We start from the raw sequence: 15,266 nt of genomic DNA, 5'->3' as shown, positions 1-15,266 counted from the left end.
TTGTCCGCACACAGTCTCTGACCGTCTCCTGTATCATCATCTGCACAGTGTCTGACCGTCTCCTGTATCATTGTCCGCACACAGTCTCTGACCGCCTCCTGTATCATTGTCTGCACAGTGTCTGACCGTTTCCTGTATCATTGTCTGCACCGTCTCTGAAGAGAGATATCCTATGTTTAATGATATTTGATTAAAGAATAATTGGTCAGAGAAATTTATAGAAACTGTGATTTAAGGCTGTTAATATATGCATTTATACAGTTAATTTTTATCACCTATATTATTTTTCCCATTATGGGCATGAGTGGGGCCTCATGTCTAAGTTTTGCCTAAGGCCTCACAAAGTCTAGAGCCACCTCTGTATGTGTATATATATATATATATATATATATATATATATATATATATATATATATATATATATATATATATATGAGGCAAAATATCCCTGGACTCAAACTTAGCATACTGCAACAAAAACAAAGCTATTACAGAGGAAAATATATATTTATATATTGATGCCCAATAACAATCTTGCACATAGTTAACCACTTCAGCCCCGGAAGATTTGGCTGCTCAATGACCAGGCCATTTTTTGCGACACGGCACTGCGTCGTTTTAACTGACAATTGCGCGTTCGTGCGACGTTGTACACAAATTTGACGTCCTTTTGTTCCCACAGAGATTTCTTTTGGTGGTATTTGATCATCTCTGCGGTTTTTATTTGTTGCACTTTAACCAAAAAAATATTGACAATGTTGATAAAGAACACAATATTTTGTACTTTTTGCTATAGTAAATATCCTCAATTTTTTAAAAAGCTAATTATTGCTCAGTTTAGGCCAATACGTATTCTTCTACATATTTTTGGTAATAAAAATTGCTGATATGTATTCTTCTACATATTTTTGGTAATAAAAATTGCAATAAGCGTATAGTGATTGGTTTGCGCAAAAGTTATAGCGTCTACAAAATAGGGGATAGATTTATGGCATTTTTATTATTTTTTTTTACTAGTAATGGCAGTGATCTGCAATTTTTTTTGGGATTGAGATATTGCAGAGGACAAATTGGACATTTTTGGGACCATTGACAATTATACAGCGACCAGTGCTATAAAAATGCACTGATTACTACTGTATAAATGTCACTGACAGGGAAGGGGTTAACACTAGGGGGCGATCAAGGGGTTAAATGTGTTTTGTGGAGAGATGGGACTGTCTAGGAGGAGAGTGAGAGATCGGCATTCATACATAGTATAAACACACAATCTGTCTCTACTCCCCTGAAAGAACAGAGATTTGTGTGTTTACACACACAGATCCCGGTTCTCACTCTGTCACAAGCGATTGCGGGTGCCCAGCGGTCATTGCACCCACCGGGCACTCGCATCGACTCCAGGCACACGCTATGGGCGGGCGGGCGCGCGCTCGCCCCTAGTGGCCAAAAGGTGAAGCGACATAAGGTAACGTCGTTTCGCCCAGCCCGCCATTCTGCCGCAGTAAAACCGTGGTGGCTGGTCAGCAAGCAGTTAATGTTTACAGAAAAACATACCGATCTAAACACTATTGCATGAACATAGCCCAATAGGACTACTCGTTAGAGCTGGGCAAATGCTGGTCACATTAGTTTTTTTCTATTTTTTTTAAACAGACCTCTAAGTGTTTGTTAAATCTTACACCACAAAATGAACTCAGCCAATGAAAGGTAATGACTCCATTTTTATTTTTCTACTGTTATCAATGGCCAACATGGTACAACACTTCATCCATGTCTTTGGTGATTTTTACTCCTTATGAACTCCTTATGAACTGTTTCTTGCATGAAGAAGATCAGCCATGGAGTATATCGGAGGTGTTAATCAGGGTGTGCTTCTTCCCCACATGAGAGCTGTGATGTCCAGCAACATTCATATAGAAGACATTTCCCACACTCAAGGCACTAATACAACTCAAGGGTTGTGTGGGATCCCTGATGTACAGGAAGACAGGACTTCAGTAACATTTCCCTCACTCAGGACAGGAATATGGCTTCTCCCCCGTGTGCAATCTCTGATGTCTGTAAAGATGGGAATTCACTGAAAAACATTTCCCGCACTCAGGACAGGAATATGGCTTCTCCCCCGTGTGAGATCTCTGATGGATGGAAAGATTGGACTTATGTGAAAAACATTTGCCACACTCGGCACAGGAATATGGCTTCTCCCCTGTGTGAGATCTCTGATGAATGGAAAGATTGGACTTCTGTGAAAAACATTTCCCGCACTCAGGACAGGAATGCGGCTTCTCCCCTGTGTGAGATCTCTGATGTTTGTAAAGACTGGACTTTTCTGAAAAACTTTTCCCGCACTCAGGACAGGAATACGGCTTTTCCCCCGTGTGAGATCTCTGATGTGTGTAAAGCATGGACTTTTCTGAAAAACTTTTCCCACACTCAGGACAGGAATACGGTTTTTCCCCCGTGTGAGATCTCTGATGTGTGTAAAGACTGGACTTATGTGAAAAACATTTCCTGCACTCAGTACAAGGATACAGCTTTTTCCCAGTGTGAGATCTCTGATGTGTGGAAAGATTGGACTTATCTGAAAAACATTTCCCGCACTCAGGACAGGAATATGGCTTCTCTCCCGTGTGAGATCTCTGATGTGAGTAAAGATTGGACTTCCGTGAAAAACATTTCCTGCACTCAGGACAGGAATACGGCTTCTCTCCCGTGTGAGATCTCTGATGTGAGTAAAGATTGGACTTATGTGAAAAAAATTTCCCACACTCAGGACAGGAATACGACTTCTCCCCCCTGTGAGATCTCTGATGTCTGTAAAGATGGGAATTCACTGAAAAACATTTCCCACACTCAGGACAGGAATATGGCTTCTCCCCCGTGTGAGATCTCTGATGGATGGAAAGATTGGACTTATGTGAAAAACATTTGCCACACTCGGTACAGGAATATGGCTTCTCCCCTGTGTGAGATCTCTGATGAATGGAAAGATTGGACTTCTGTGAAAAACATTTCCCGCACTCAGGACAGGAATATGGCTTCTCCCCCCTGTGAGATCTCTGATGCATAGAAAGATTGGTCTTATATGAAAAACATTTCCCACACTCGGTACAGGAATACGGCTTCTCCTCCATGTGAGATCTCTGATGTATGGAAAGACTGGACTTCTGTGAAAAACATTTCCCACACTCAGGACAGGAATGCGGCTTCTCCCCTGTGTGAGATCTCTGATGTGTGTAAAGACTGGACTTGTCTGAAAAACTTTTCCCACACGCAGGACAGGAATACGGCTTCTTCCCCGTGTGAGATCTCTGATGTCTGTTAAGATGGGACTTGTTTGAAAAACTTTTCCCACACTCAGGACAGGAATACGGCTTTTCCCCAGTGTGAGATCTCTGATGTGTGTAAAGACTGGACTTCTGTGAAAAACATTTTCCGCACTCAGGACAAGAATACGGCTTCTCTCCTGTGTGAGACCTTTTATGCACATTAAGATGAGAATCAGAATGGAAACATTTCCCACACTCAGAACAGGAATACGGCTTCTCCCCCGTGTGAGATCTCTGATGTCTGTTAAGATGGGACTTGTTTGAAAAACTTTTCCCACACTCAGGACAGGAATGCGGCTTTTCCCCCGTGTGAGATCTCTGATGTGTGTAAAGACTGGACTTCTGTGAAAAACATTTTCCGCACTCAGGACAAGAATATGGCTTCTCTCCTGTGTGAGACCTTTTATGCACATTAAGATGAGAATCAGAATGGAAACATTTCCCACACTCAGAACAGGAATACGGCATCTCCCCTGTGTGAAATCTCTGATGTGTGTAAAGAGTGGGCTTGTCTGAAAAACATTTCCTGCACTCGAGACAGGAATACGGCTTTTCCCCCATGTGAGACCTCTGATGTCTGACAATTTCAGATTTTTTTACAAAACCCTTCCCGCACTCAGTACAGGAAAACCTCTTCTCTGTTGGAAGGACGGCACCGTCCCTCACAGTCTGAGGTTCCTCAGGATAAGAGGAATACGATGGTCCATCTACACTGTGTGGTGCCGGATGAACATTTGAGGTAGTCGGGTTTTCTCCTGGACTATACTGTGTGATGTCCTCATCTTCTACTTTACAGTCTGGAGACAAAGTGAGACAATCCTCTGAGGTTTTCCTCATCTCCCGTCCATCTACTAAAATAGAGATAAAAAGATTATTACTAGACATGAGCAGATTGGTTCCCCTAAACCAGGACTCCGCCCACATCAGGCAGCTTTGTCTCTGAGCATCTTACAATTCCACCCTCAAGGTAACTAGTAAATGGATCCTCTGATCTCCTACCAGTTCATTTCTTTATTCATGGACCTTAGTCAGAGAGTGAGGAAACAACGAAAACTGTCTTTTATAGGAGTGACAGTGATGAGGGGATTATAGGACGAGTGTCCCCACCCCCTCTATCACTCATTGCCATCTTCTCAACACAAGAAGTACTGCACTTCCTTTTTATGATTTAGTCATGAATGACAGCGGGGCTGAGCCCCACCATAGGTCAGAGAGTGAGGATGGGGGAGAACAACCAAGATGAAGACTGGACTGTTCCTGAGGACCACCAACATTGGGTTATTGACAAGAAAAGGACAATTCCATAGCTCAACTCACCAACCAGTCTGCTGACCAACCAAATTTACCTGTCTAACCGTATGTTAAAAGCAGGGGTTTAGTTAGCACACATTTGCAAACGCATGTGAAAGCTGCAAGGCCTCGTCAAGGCACCCTGTATTACTTGCAGTCCTAACACTAAATTTATAAGTGTCTCCACAGTGGAAGCACATGCATTGAATGGATAGGTGTGAGACAGGTGAGCCTGGAGGCCGCCCTAGCCCCCTAGGCCTTGCAGCTTTCACATGCGTTTGCAAATGTGTGCTAACTAAACCCCTGCTTTTAACATACGGTTAGACAGGTAAATTTGGTTGGTCAGCAGACTGGTTGGTGAGTTGAGCTATGGAATTGTCCTTTTCTTGTATGTATATGCCCTCCATGTGCTCCTTACTGTGAAGGCCAGTTATGGGTGTGGGCGGTGACCAGTGTCTTGTTAACGTTTGTATATTTGGGTCGGGGACACACTGGACGCCTTTGCTGTTCTTGCTGGGTGTCCAGTGTGTGTCCTGTCCCTTTAAGGGGGCTAGGGCGGCCTCCAGGCTCACCTGTCTCACACCTATCCATTCAATGCATGTGCTTCCACTGTGGAGACACTTATAAATTTAGTGTTAGGACTGCAAGTAATACAGGGTGCCTTGACGAGGCCTTGCAGCTTTCACATGCGTTTGCAAATGTGTGCTAACTAAACCCCTGCTTTTAACATACGGTTAGACAGGTAAATTTGGTTGGTCAGCAGACTGGTTGGTGAGTTGAGCTATGGAATTGTCCTTTTCTTGTATGTATATGCCCTCCATGTGCTCCTTACTGTGAAGGCCAGTTATGGGTGTGGGCGGTGACCAGTGTCTTGTTATTGACCCCTCCCTCATTATCAATATGTAAAAGTCAAATCATCAGATATAAAATGTCCAGTTGGTAGACAATGGGTGTAACAAAAGAGAATACATATTATGCTTATATATAGTAGTCTGTAGATGGGAGAGAACAGAAGTAGGACTATGTAATGTACAACATATTGTATACGATACAGCAGATAGGACTATATAGTATCAGAATGATGTAATGTACAACATAGAGTATATAGTGCAGAGGTCAGGAGTATGTAATGTACAATATAAATTATACCGTGTAAGGGTCAGGACTCATAATATTGGTATTCAGTAATCAGTGGAAGATTAAATGTTTACATGAGACAAGTTGCAGAGATCCCACACCGCTGCCTCCCATCTCCTGAGACTGCACTCAGTGACTTGGGTCTGAGAATATACAGACATATCCCTCCACCCGGCACAACCAGCAAATAACAGAGCAAGCAATATATAAATTAAATATTCTGCGCTTACCAAAAATAGTGAAGTGATAATTGATTTAAAAAAAATAGTTGTATAAAGATAATTAAAAATATATATATATGTATAGGTGCCGCTACTCCAAAGAATTAAATACTCAATTCAACAATATGTATATATAAAGGAATTGCGCAATCCTAAACCATATAAACTTCCAATTCACTGTGAAAACCAAAAGAGGTGATAAACAATCAAGCAACCAGTGAAAAAATAATTGAAAAAAATACTAATCAAAAATTGAAGAAAAAGGGGGGAGGAGCTGACGCCCAAGATGGCCACTTAGGGAGATCAAGAGGTGGACACGCTGCAGACGTATTTCCCATAACTATCTTAAAGGACCGCTCCTGGGAAGTTTAAAAGGGGCTCTGTGTAAGCATACATATCCCTGGGACATTTATAGCTAAATTAGAATCTCCTGACTTGGTACAATATAAAGTAACACTATACCAACAGAACTCACTGCATCCCTAGTAGTATCAAGGGGTTAAATATAATGTATAAAAGAGCTTTTTTACAAACTTCCTGATAGACAATATAGCCATCTAACAAGAACACCAAGCAAGAGCCGAGTGCCGATAAGTGCCGACAAGCAAACATAAAAAAGTCATAAAAATAAAAGAAGAAGGAAAAAAAAAGAAAAAAAAAAAAAGAAAAACGTATAAAATATTCATCCTGTGGAAAGGAAGGTAGAAGGCTATAAGCGTTAACAGAATTATGGCCCCCAAGAAAGGAAACAAAACGCCTCAATCTCAAAAGAAAAAGATAAAATCAAAAGTAAAAATAAAAACCCTACAGGGGCTCAATCTATACAAACGACAGGTATAAAGGAGATCTTCCAACAACTGCAATCTCCTCGAGCAACCCAAACCTTACATACATCACAGGAAATCTCAAACATCGCGGAAATATCGGTAACATCTAGATCATCAGGAGAAGAACAAACGGTCCATCCCAGAAATAGCTCACCAATAGACACAACAGGATCTTTAAGTGAACAAAAAGAAGAAGATAAAGAGAATTGGGATATGAGAACATACATCCAATCCCTCCCAACTAGAGCAGATATGGATCAATATGTGCACAGACTAGAAAACACATACAAAAACGAGATTCAAGAGCTCAAGACATCTACAAAAATAGCACAAGAAAAAACAGCTATGTTAGACACCAGAGTCTCAAAAACAGAAAAAGAATTATCGAAGATAAAACACAAGGGAATCAAATAAATCAATTAATAAATAGCCTAGATGAACAAGAGAACAGAAATCGAAGATCTAATATAAGAATAAGAGGTTTAAAGGAAGATGTGGGTGTAAAAGAACTCATAACAACGCTACAGAAAATCTTCCAGGAGATAATTCAGGCTACTGATGAAAGGGATTTACTGATTGACCGTGCACACAGGGTGGCGGGTATAAAGAGACTGGACCCTAGTAAACCACGGGATATTATCTGCAAGATGCACTATGCCCATACAAAAGACAGAATTATGCCCACAGTACGTCAAAATAAAAATATCCAACGTGAGGGAGATTCATTATTATTCTTCCAAGATCTATCGAAATTCACTTTGGATTGGAGGAGAGCATTAAAACCCCTAGTGGAACAACTCAGAAAGAATAACCTCCAGTACAGATGCAAATTTCCGTTTCAACTACAAGTCCAAAAGGAGGGACTAATTGCAACATTCAGCAATTTGGAAGACTTACCGCAGTTTCTAGCGACTCTTAATCTACCAGAAACAGAAATACCAAACTGGCCAATTCCATACACGAAAGGGTTTGGAAAAGCTTGAGAAACTATGCACGGGACGAGGGGGGGAAAGGATTGGAAATTATATGGTTAGGTAGATCCCTATGAACATAGAAGCAGCTGATGTGATAAGACTACAGGATCTAGGAGGGGGAGGGGGGTGGGGGGATGGGCAAAGGTAGAAAGAGGGGTGTTATTTTTTTTTATGTTCTTGTTTTTTTTGAGTGTTAGTTTTTCACATACGTTATAATGACATAACACAAACACGTTGATAGACACTAATAGACAACAGGGGGGGACACTTAATAATTTTGGTAATAAGATATAATAAGCTACATCTGTAGATTTAATGAATCTCTGATTAGACACATATGATAGAACCATGGATTAGTGTAGGGCAAATGGTCATTTTTTTTTTTCAAATAACACAAGGATATTACACAAATATGGTAGCAGACACTCAGAACTAGGGGGGGAGGGGGGGGACACTCAATCATTTTTCATAAGAAGCTACAAAATGTCATAATGTTATATTAGTATAATCAGTGTGAACTGATAAAAAACCACTAGGGGGTCTATGGTGTATGTGGGTTTTTTTTTTTTTTTCTTTTTTTTGGGAGAGTGATCAATAAAAAAAAGTTATTGATAAAGTCACTTAATTTGTAATATAATAAGCAAGAGTTTGGGGTTCACACTTAATGATCATGTTTTGAATAATAAGAAAAAAAAGAGAAAAAAAATTATTTTTTTATTTATTTATTTTTTTCTCTTTTTTTTTCTCCCCTTTTTGGGAGAGGGTTTAATAAAAAAAAAAAAAAAATGAGAAATTGACAAATTCACTTAATATGCAATATAACACGTAAGAGTTTGGGGTCCACATTTAATGGTTATGATTTGAATAATAAGCAAGAAAAGAAAATTTTTTTTTTTTTCTCTCCCCTCCTCACGCTCCCTTTTCTATACAATATATAGCAAATATGGAAGATATGTTCTTGATGATATAATTTTATATGCAACATAAGTAGCAAAGTTCAAGTGGATCTAATACTGGAGGAGAAAGAGAGGAAAGAAAAGGGACAGCTCATTGACTATAAGGTATATTGATAAGCGCAACAGAGCTAAGGCTAATGGATTTAAGGGGGATATATGTTGTACCCATTCATCCTCTCCTGCAATGATGAGTTAATTCCTCTACATTGCGGGACAGAATGGAGGGAGGAATATAGATACTGTATGTGTATAAATGCATATGCTTGGGGGCACCTCTCCCATACCCCCCCCCCCCCCCTGTTCACAGGATCCTTTCTCCTTTTCTCTCTTAGTAAAAATAATATTACAAAAGAATAAGAAATTAGCTTATTAAATGCAGTGCGTGCCACCGCCAAGGCGGCGGACAGGGTACGTCAGAATCCGGTGCCCCCTTCATAGGGAACTTACTAGATAGTAAGATAGACTTTACATAAGTCAATTAATTTCAGGGTAATTATTTTGAAGTGTGTGTGTGTGGGGTTTGCAAAGGTTTTTTTTTTCTTTTTCTTCTTTCTCTCTCTTTCCCTCTGTGGTTTGGTGTACTGCAGGGCTGGACTGGGACAAAAATTTGGCCCTGGACTTCATCCAGACTGGCCCACTTTGACAGGTCTCTCCCATGCCGGCTTGCCACCCAAGCCCCCCCCCCCCCCCCCACTAGCCATTAGCCGTTCTACATTATTTCTCTTATAGGCAGTACCAGTGGGGAAGCTAGACATTATTTCAACTGGGGCAAAGAATCAGTTTGGCGCCCCCCCCCCCAATGGGACAAGATTAGGCAGGAAAGTGAGGCCGCCCTCCTTCCAGATCGTATGATGAGCTTCTCAGTGTTGACTCCTGAACATCATGTCTGTATTCAGGCGCGCTGCATAACTAGCCAGGGAGAGGAGGTGAACACTGCGGGGGGGGGCAGAGGACCGGAGGGAGGCAGCGGTCCACTGTCACTGAAATCGGCCCACTGAGCCATCGGCCCACCGGGAAACTCCCTGTAGTCCCAATGGCCAGTACATGCCTGGTGTACTGTCCATTTAGTATTTGAAGCAGGATGAAAATATGCACATATAATATTAGAAGTCTCAACTCTGCAGCAAAAAGGTCACAGGTTCTTTACTCTCTCCATAAACAAAAAGTGGGAGTGATCTTTTTCCAGGAGACGCATTTCTGCACAGACCACGTCCCTAATCTACAGAATAGATTCTACACCACATGGTATCATGACTCTTTTATGTATTCTAAATCAAAAGGTGTCTCTATTGCAATACCTGAGACAATACCACACCAAGTGTTGGAAGAATGGCGTAATAGAGATGGCAGAGCAATTTTACTCAAACTCATTATATACGGGAAAAAGTATACTTTTATTAACATATACTTACCCAACCAAAATCAACATAAAATAGGAACACAACTGATTACTGAGCTTATGGAAAAGGCAGAAGGGTTGACAATAATTGGGGGAGACCTCAATTTTGTTATGGACAAGGAAAAAGATACCACAGCACCCTCATTAATACAGATAGGTAAGGAAAAAAGAAGCAAATTTAGTGATATGATGGCAAAATATCAGTTGAAGGATATCTGGAGGGTATTACACCCAATGGAAAAAGACTTTACATTGCATTCAAAAGTCCATGGGACATACCATAGACTGGATTACTTCTTGGTAAACCAGCTAGGGATGGCGGCCACCCTATCTGCTGAGATAGGTAGCTCAATATGGTCAGATCACGCGCCAGTATTCTTGGTGTTGGACCCACTTAAGAATAAAAGCACTAGGGGAAATTGGAAACTCAATGATAATCTGCTATATGATGAGACCTGTGTGACAGAAATAAGGAGGGTAATAACAGATTTTGCACATAACCATATCAAGGATACCACACCTATACCGACACAATGGGAGGCACTGAAATGTGTAATTCAAGGGTTTTTTATAAAACATGGGGCTAGATTGAAAAAAGCTAAAGGGTAATAGAATGATTCAGTTATTAAAAGAGATACCCAAAATAGAAGCTCAACACAAACAAAATCCAGCACGCAAAATATTAATAAAATTAACGGAACTGAAAACAAAATTACAAACATTGATAAATGAGCAAACATTACGAATAAGGGACAGTAATCGATCCCCATACTACCAACAGGGCAATAAGCCAAGTAAATTGCTTGCAAGGGCTCTACGCCAGCGGGGAAATATATCGCCGATTGTGAAAATCTTGTCAGAGACAGGGGATATGAGGTATGACTCAAAAGAGATCTTAAAGGAGTTTCAGACCTTTTATACGAAACTATATAACATACCCAATCATGGAGCAAATAGTGATCCAGAGGGGTTCCAACAAAATATTCACCAATATGTAAAAAAAAAAAAACACTCCCTGTACTGGCACCGATAGAAACAACACAATTAGACCAAGAATTCAAGGTGACTGAGATACAAAGTGTAATAGATTCACTCGTCCCCGGAAAAAGCCCAGGCCCCGATGGCTTTACCCCTAGATTTTGTAAAACATTTAAAGAAGAACTTATCCCCATCATGAAGTGGACCTTTAATGCAGTTTCTACATAGATACCCTTTGTCTCACAAAGTATGCAGGCGTACATCTCACTTATACCCAAACCTGAGAAGGACCACACTTTATGTGGAAATTATAGATCAATTTCCCTAACGACTATTGACCTAAGACTCTACTCTAAAATAATTGCCAACAGACTCACCCCAATAATTCCTACATATATACATCTAGATCAGGTGGGTTTTATAAAAGGAAGAGAAAAGCTAGGGATAATACCCTAAAAACATTCACATTGGTGGAACATGCACAGAGAGGTTCCATCCCATCCTGTCTATTAGCAATTGATGCTGAGAAGGCATTCGACAGGGTGGGATGGAACTTCCTTAAAGAGACTCTAATACAATGGGGGATGGGCCCTATACGTATAGATAAAATAATGGTTTTATACCAGAATCCAACGGCTAAGATACGAGCGAATGGGGATATATCGGGGGTAATTCCTATAATGAACGGTACCCGACAGGGTTGTCCTCTATCCCCACTCTTATACATATTGGTGATGGAGCATTTATTAATAGCGATCCGAAAAAATAAAGATATACAAGGAATTAAAGTGGGAGGTACGGAGTACAAGATGTCAGTATATGCAGACGATATTTTGTTATATATCACAAACCCCTTAATATCACTACCTAATTTGATAACAGAGTTCAAACGATTTGGGGCACTAAGTAATTTCAAAGTAAACTATAACAAGTCTGAAGCTCTGAATATAAATCTGTCAAAAATGATGGTGGAACTTCTTAGAAAGGATTTTAAATGGCAGAAAAATGCAATTAAATATTTGGGCACTTTCATCCCCACTGATCTGAATAAAATACAGGAATATAATTATACCCCGATGGTACAAAAAACTATGAAAACATTACAACAATATGAAAAAGTAAAGTTCTCCTGGATGGGTAGAATAAATATAATAAAAATGGACATTTTGCCTAAAATATTGTATATCCTGCAAGCGATACCCATTTTCCCCTCAACAAGCATCCTGAAGAAATTGCGTAGGGCGATAGGAAAATTCATCTGGGGAGGTAAGACTCCCAGAATCAGTAGAACAGTATTAAACAAAACTAAGAGAGATGGGGGTCTTGCTCTCCCAGATAGAGAAACATACCTTAGAGCAATACTAATAACTACAATAGTGGACTGGTTCCACAATAGGGATAATAAACAATGGGTGAAGTTAGAAGAAACGCTCACGACACTAAAACTTGAATCAATACCATGGATCAAGAAAGAGCAAAGACCATCGGAAGGCGTGATGCCCTCTTTGGTGGTGTCAACTTTAAAAGTATGGGACACCATGATAAAGAAGGAGATCGGATCCACCTTTATAGGTCCCATGACCCCATTGTTTAGTAACCCAGAATTTCCAATGGCATGTGAAGCCAAAATATTTCTTAAATGGAAGAGAAGTGAAGATACCAGGTTAGTGGAAACATTGGAAGAGAATAGACTCCTCCCATTAGAGGCTATGGGGGTGGAACATATAAAAAAAAAATGGATGAAATATGGGCTGCTCCAACGATATATTTCGTCCCTAATAAAGGTGGCCGCAATAGATAGACCCCCAACAACTCTGGAAAAAATGTTCTTACAGGAACATAGACCCATTCACACGCTTTCGAAGGTTTATAAATATTTAATCTCAGAAAATAAAGGACAAGAAGTACCGTATATCAAGAAATGGGAGGTAGAGTTAGGCATGGAAATACCCAGGGAAGCATGGGAAAAGGCAATGATTGTAACCCATAAACTTTCAATATCTGCCAATCATCAGGAAAGAAACTATAAAATCTTAGCTAGGTGGTATAGGTGTCCCGTGGACTTATATAAAATAAATCCCGAGAATGAGGATGTGTGCTGGAGGTGTCAGGAAGCTCAGGGAACAATGTCACATATTTGGTTTTATTGCTCAGAAGTCCAACCTTTTTGGCATAGAATATTCGAGATTTATAGAGACATGACCGGAATTGAACTATATCCAGATATACAAGTCGCAGTACTATCCATGATCCCGGGATCGGTGAAAAACATAAAAAAGGGGATACTGAAATATTTCTTGACAGCAGCAAGAACTATTGTAGCAAGAAAATGGAAAAGCACAAGTATACCTCTGATAGAAGAATGGGAATGTGAGATGGCGGAGATGCGTGCCTTGGAAGAAAGAATGGTGATGGAAAATGGACTAAAAGAACAAATAACAAGAGCCTGGGCTAGATGGGAAGAATTTAGGGCCTCCTCGAGGTTACTGAGGAGGATTTAGAAATATAATGGAAAATAATAGGAGGGGACGTCTATCCCCGTCGAGGGGTTTTGTTTTTTTGTTTTTTGGGTTTTTTTTGTGTGAAAGTTCTTAAATGTATGGGATAGAGGGGTTAGGGTACAGGTTTTAATAATAAGGGATCCACATCCATGAATTAAAGTGGTAAAGAGTTTAAAGAGATGTGGATAATGTTGTGATAAAGATCATTTAACATTATGGATGAACATGTTTTATTACTAATTGTAAAATTGCTTGATAAATAAAGATTATTTAAAAATTGAAGAAAAAAACCTTAATTTCCAAAAAAAAAATAAATTAAGGTTTTTTCTTCAATTTTTGATTATTATTTTTTTCAATAATTTTTTCACTGATTGCTTTATTGTTAATCGCCTCTTCTGGTTTTCACAGTGATTTGGAAGTTTATATGGTTTAGGATTGCGCAATTCCTTTATATATGCATAAACAGTGCAAGTAACCCTGGGAGAATTTTTCTGTCAGAGATCTTACTAGACACGGGCATAGGGAAGGAAATCCAAAGTACATGCCCAATGTACCTAGGTCTAGTAACGTCTATGGTGAAAATGAACATTTTGCTGTCAGCTGAACCCTAGAATCTCCATAAATCCAGTCTAAATACATAAATTGTGTCTACAGCACTGAGAAGGAAGATTATCCAAAAGAAATACAGGATGGGTAACACAGCTCAGGAAAGTGACCAGGGGATTACAGGCGGATATCACCCAGTCCTTGCCCTACTCTGGACCAATCAGTGAGCAGTATGGGTGGAGGAATGTATTTAGTGTTAATGACCCACCTGTGCTGATCTCTGTAGGAGTGTCCTCCTCTATAAATGTCCCCGTTATTCCATCCTCCTCCATAGACTGCTGATCATCCCTCACATACATCTCTTCTTCTTCTGTTTTAACCTCAAATTCTATATCGATTGGATCTCCACTCTAAGCCAAGAAAATGAGAGAAAATATCATCTGTAAGATATACTGTAAGCTTTAATTTTGTGACATCACATAAAAATCCACACATTGTCACACACAAGTCCATGTTCTAGATGCTCCGTTCCACCAACCTTGTAACAGTGAGGGATGGTGTGACCTTCTTGTGTGAAATCCCGGGAAAACAGAGGATGGGGACATCTCTCTGGTGGGTTCCTGGTATTAGGTGGCTTCATCATATCCTTGTGTGCTCCTGGAAACTCCTCCTCCATCACTCCATACTCCTCATCCTCCTCTTTATACTCTTCTTTAACATCAATATTATCATCCCCGAGGTTTCCACTCTGAATATATAATAAAGCATTCATTGTAACTAGAGCTGGGACAAACACCTCCCTGTTTGGTTCACACCAGAACTCCCGAACAGAGAAAAAGTTCTTACCCAAATGTCAAACCCTATTAGTCTATAGGACCTGAACTTGAAAAATCAAAAGTTCCCATTTTGAAGGCTTATATGCAAATAATTGGCCATAAAAAGGGTATGGGAGCCCGGGTACTGCCCTCGGGGACATGTATCAATGCAAAAAATTTTTTAAAGAGATTGTTTTTTCAGGAGCAGTAATTTTAATGATGCTTAACCACTTGCCCACTGGGCACTTATATATTTATTTTTTGCACTATAAGTAAAAAAGACTGAAAACTTT

At 40.0% G+C, this 15,266-nt stretch overlaps 1 protein-coding gene across 1 annotated transcript; it reads right to left on the bottom strand.

The window, feature by feature from the left end:
* Positions 1–1,701: 1,701 nt before the first annotated feature.
* Positions 1,702–15,051, bottom strand: LOC141121816 (uncharacterized). The gene is made up of 3 exons (XM_073611532.1): positions 14,697–15,051; positions 14,427–14,568; positions 1,702–4,180 (listed from the first exon to the last, which is right to left on the bottom strand). The coding sequence occupies exons 1-3, from the start codon at positions 14,928–14,930 to the stop codon at positions 2,010–2,012; spliced, it is 2,547 nt and encodes an 848-aa protein (XP_073467633.1). The 5' UTR covers positions 14,931–15,051; the 3' UTR covers positions 1,702–2,009.
* Between the last annotated feature and the right edge of the window lie 215 nt (positions 15,052–15,266).

Source organism: Aquarana catesbeiana, unplaced genomic scaffold (genome assembly GCF_042186555.1).
Source record: "Aquarana catesbeiana isolate 2022-GZ unplaced genomic scaffold, ASM4218655v1 unanchor233, whole genome shotgun sequence".
NCBI classification, from domain to species: domain Eukaryota; kingdom Metazoa; phylum Chordata; class Amphibia; order Anura; family Ranidae; genus Aquarana; species Aquarana catesbeiana.
This window is presented reverse-complemented; position numbering and strand designations above follow the sequence as displayed.

What these genes read in the sequence shown, in the direction of transcription:
- LOC141121816 (XM_073611532.1), bottom strand. Translation starts at nt 14,930, where the DNA reads ATGAATGCTTTATTATATATTCAGAGTGGAAACCTCGGGGATGATAAT. An exon ending in CCATCCCTCACTGTTACAAG is followed by an intron (nt 14,569 to 14,696) that starts GTTGGTGGAACG and finishes TTCTTGGCTTAG; the next exon opens with AGTGGAGATCCAATCGATAT. An exon ending in TCCTACAGAGATCAGCACAG is followed by an intron (nt 4,181 to 14,426) that starts GTGGGTCATTAA and finishes TCTCTATTTTAG; the next exon opens with TAGATGGACGGGAGATGAGG.